The sequence below is a fragment of the Juglans microcarpa x Juglans regia genome, chromosome 2S, assembly GCF_004785595.1.
Source record: "Juglans microcarpa x Juglans regia isolate MS1-56 chromosome 2S, Jm3101_v1.0, whole genome shotgun sequence".
NCBI classification, from domain to species: domain Eukaryota; kingdom Viridiplantae; phylum Streptophyta; class Magnoliopsida; order Fagales; family Juglandaceae; genus Juglans; species Juglans microcarpa x Juglans regia.
In genome coordinates, this window is record NC_054597.1 from 23,202,844 (window position 1) to 23,205,961 (window position 3,118).

Consider the following 3,118-nt stretch of genomic DNA (forward strand, 5'->3'; position numbering starts at 1 on the left):
TTTTCTTGAATTTTAAGAAATCAGAGATAAAAAGTTGAATAAAAAAATTATAAAGTTAAAAAATTATTTGAATATTAATATTATTTTTGTTTTGAAATTCATAAAAGTATTGATTTTTGTGTTTGAATAATTAGATAATTATTAGATAAAAAAGTTAAAAATTGAAAAGTGTATTTTATTTGAATGATATGCGAGAATGAAATTGCGTTTAAGTTTTGAGAATTATGAGAATTCTTATCTTTGCATTTCATGCCCTTGGTTTAATTCTATGAGGGGAAAATAAACATTTAGCAAATCTCTTTTTACAGTATGATTTACAGTACAACTGGTAATCTATGCCGCCCTGCCCACATGCATCTGGTGCACCGGGGTGTGCATCCCATTTCTACAGCTTTGACGTAGAGCAGTATCTGTGTGATTGTACTTGGGCGACTTTGGTGAGTTGAGCTGATGCCTTATATGACCATGACGGCCATCATGGAGTTGTTGTTCATGGTGGTGGTGGGGGCTTGTTGGCCATTCTCTTTCTTGTGGGAATGTTTCTTCGATTCCTTTGGTACTTTGGATGATTCTTTGAGATTATCCTTTTGCAGAGCATCATTTTCAGCTGGAATCGTGTACACGAATGGGCCACTGGGAATGTCATCGAAGTCTTTGAGGGGCTCCAAAGTCTTGACAACAGTTCTTATTGTAGGTCTATTCTTTGGCCTTTGGCTTAGGCATTGATAAGCCAGTGCAGCCGCCTTCCGAGCCCCATTTTCAGAATATTGTCCTTCCAGTCTTGGGTCCATGATTCTGCAGAGTTTCCTGGGATCGCTCAACATTGGCCTTGCCCACTCGACTAGGTTCTGCTCTCTGTGTGGACGGCTCTTGTCCACCGATCTTCTCCCTGTGAGAAGCTCCAACAGTACTACTCCAAAGCTATACACATCGCTCATTGTTGTCAAGTGGCCTGAGAAAGACCAAACAAATTATGATTATTTCCAACGTCTATGTACATTATATGTATGGCCGTATCAAAGATTCAAAGATGTAAATTTGAAGAAAAGTGGCAATAATTGTATAAATTACCGGTCATGAGGTATTCGGGAGCAGCATAGCCTTCGGTGCCCATAACTCGTGTGGAAACGTGTGTATCATCTCCTTCTGGACCATCTTTTGCGAGCCCAAAATCCGCGAGTTTGGGAATGTAATCCTGCCAAGAAAGTAAGATCGATAAGGCTTCAAAATCAGGAAAGTAACGAACACACACATGAGCCAGGTCATGAAGTTCAAAGGGACAGGCTTAATTAGCAACAAATTATAATAAAGTGGCACTTACTGAGTCTAACAAGATGTTTGAAGCCTTAACATCTCGATATATAACAGGCTTTTCTGCTTCGTGAAGGAATGCAAGACCCTGTGCAGCTCCTAGAGCAATTTTCATTCTTGTTGACCATGGTAGGCACGCAGAATATCCTGCACTTACGCAAGGTTGACATTAGTATTATTATTTGAGATATCTTTTTCTTAAAACAAAAAGTGTATGTGTAATTTATAGAGAGGTTGAGAGCATACTTCTGAATAGTTGATTCTCTAAGCTGCCTCTTGGCATATATTCATATACCAGTACTCTGTGTTCCTCTTCACAGCAATACCCTATCAACTTCACAAGGTGTTGATGCCTCATTTGCCCAAGAAATATCACTTCTGTCTGTGGAAGAAAATGGAGAAAAATGATCAACAATCACTACTCAAGTCTGCAGTCATCATGGAAAAAGGTAAATTACAAGATCTTGGTTTAACAAAAAGCACTATTTACCAGCCACTCCTTGTGGCCTTGGGTGCCATCCAAATCCAGAAGCTTGACGGCGACGGGCTGAGCCTTTAGACCAGGCCTGAGCTTGTCATCAATGAACCCCTTGTGCACGGGTCCGAACCCACCTTCGCCAAGAAAGTTAGACGCCGCGAAATTCTGCGTGATCAGCTTCAGCTCGGCAAGCGTAAAGACATGCAGATTTGATCCAGCAAGAGATATGGAAAGGTCCTCGGTAAGAGTAGTCGAGCTCGGGTTGCTCAGATCAGAGACTGAAATCCTTTGAAAAGAAGTTTGACTCGAGCACACTTTCTTGGCCTTGGACGGCGTCGGGTATTCAGGCTTGTAACAGCTTATAAATAGTGATCTCCATTGTATTTTCTTGACAGTCATTCTAGCAGGAAACACGTTCTCCAAGCTTCTACTGGTTTCTCCGACTCAAAACCACAGGTAAAAATACAGCCGATTTGTCTGTCGATATGTTTCGAAATGCAGAGAAAGAGAACTTTGGAGTATGTATTAGGTTTCGAAAGAGGTGGAATAATTGTGAAAACGGGTATGGTTTGGGAGACTTTTATAGGATGGAGACGAAAGCTAGCTATAATATTCAAAGTAGGCACTCCAAAACGGACAAAGAGGATAGAGAGATGCAACTCCTTACTATCCCCCGTTGACTTTTTCAGATAGGAATTTTTCCTAGGTCCTCTCTCTCTCTCTCTCTCTCTATATATATATATATATATATAACAAACACGGCATAATTAGGTGAATCCTATACATAGAAGTCGAGAAAAGGGGATCTGCAGGCCGGTGATGAGTTCTAAGGAAAAATACATGTCATCCTAAAATTCTGATATATCTCATTTCCTTTTTAAATATAATTTAAATATAAATATTTTCAAATTAATTATCACAACTTTCTCAAATTTTTAAATAAAAAAAAAAATCAATTTTTTCAAATATTCAAACAAAAATAATATTATAAAACTATATTTTAACAATATTTTTTTTCAATTTTTTCTTTTTCCTTTCTTAAAACTCAAAAAATACTTGATTCAAACTATCTCATTAATATTTACAAATTATCTTACTACTATTCATAAAATTTTCTTTCTCATTTTCACTCTCAAAACCGGCCTTATACATATATAGTTGGTTTCATATTATACGAAATGCTCATGCTCATGCTCATGAGGAGAAGATATATGACAAGTAGAGACCTTTAAACTGTTTCGTTTGTATCTGGATCTAGAACTTCATTGATTGAAAGCATATTCATTGTATTTTTAGCCCCAAAAGAAAAAAAGAATAAAAAAGTCCCAA

At 37.7% G+C, this 3,118-nt stretch overlaps 1 protein-coding gene across 1 annotated transcript; it reads right to left on the bottom strand.

The window, feature by feature from the left end:
• Positions 1-224: 224 nt before the first annotated feature.
• Positions 225-2,513, bottom strand: LOC121253640 (serine/threonine-protein kinase RIPK-like). The gene is given in 6 exon segments (XM_041153630.1): positions 225-504; positions 507-952; positions 1,072-1,195; positions 1,322-1,458; positions 1,558-1,693; positions 1,802-2,513. Coding segments are annotated over 6 exon segments (1,401 nt in total). The 5' UTR covers positions 2,189-2,513; the 3' UTR covers positions 225-333.
• Positions 2,514-3,118: the final 605 nt, after the last annotated feature.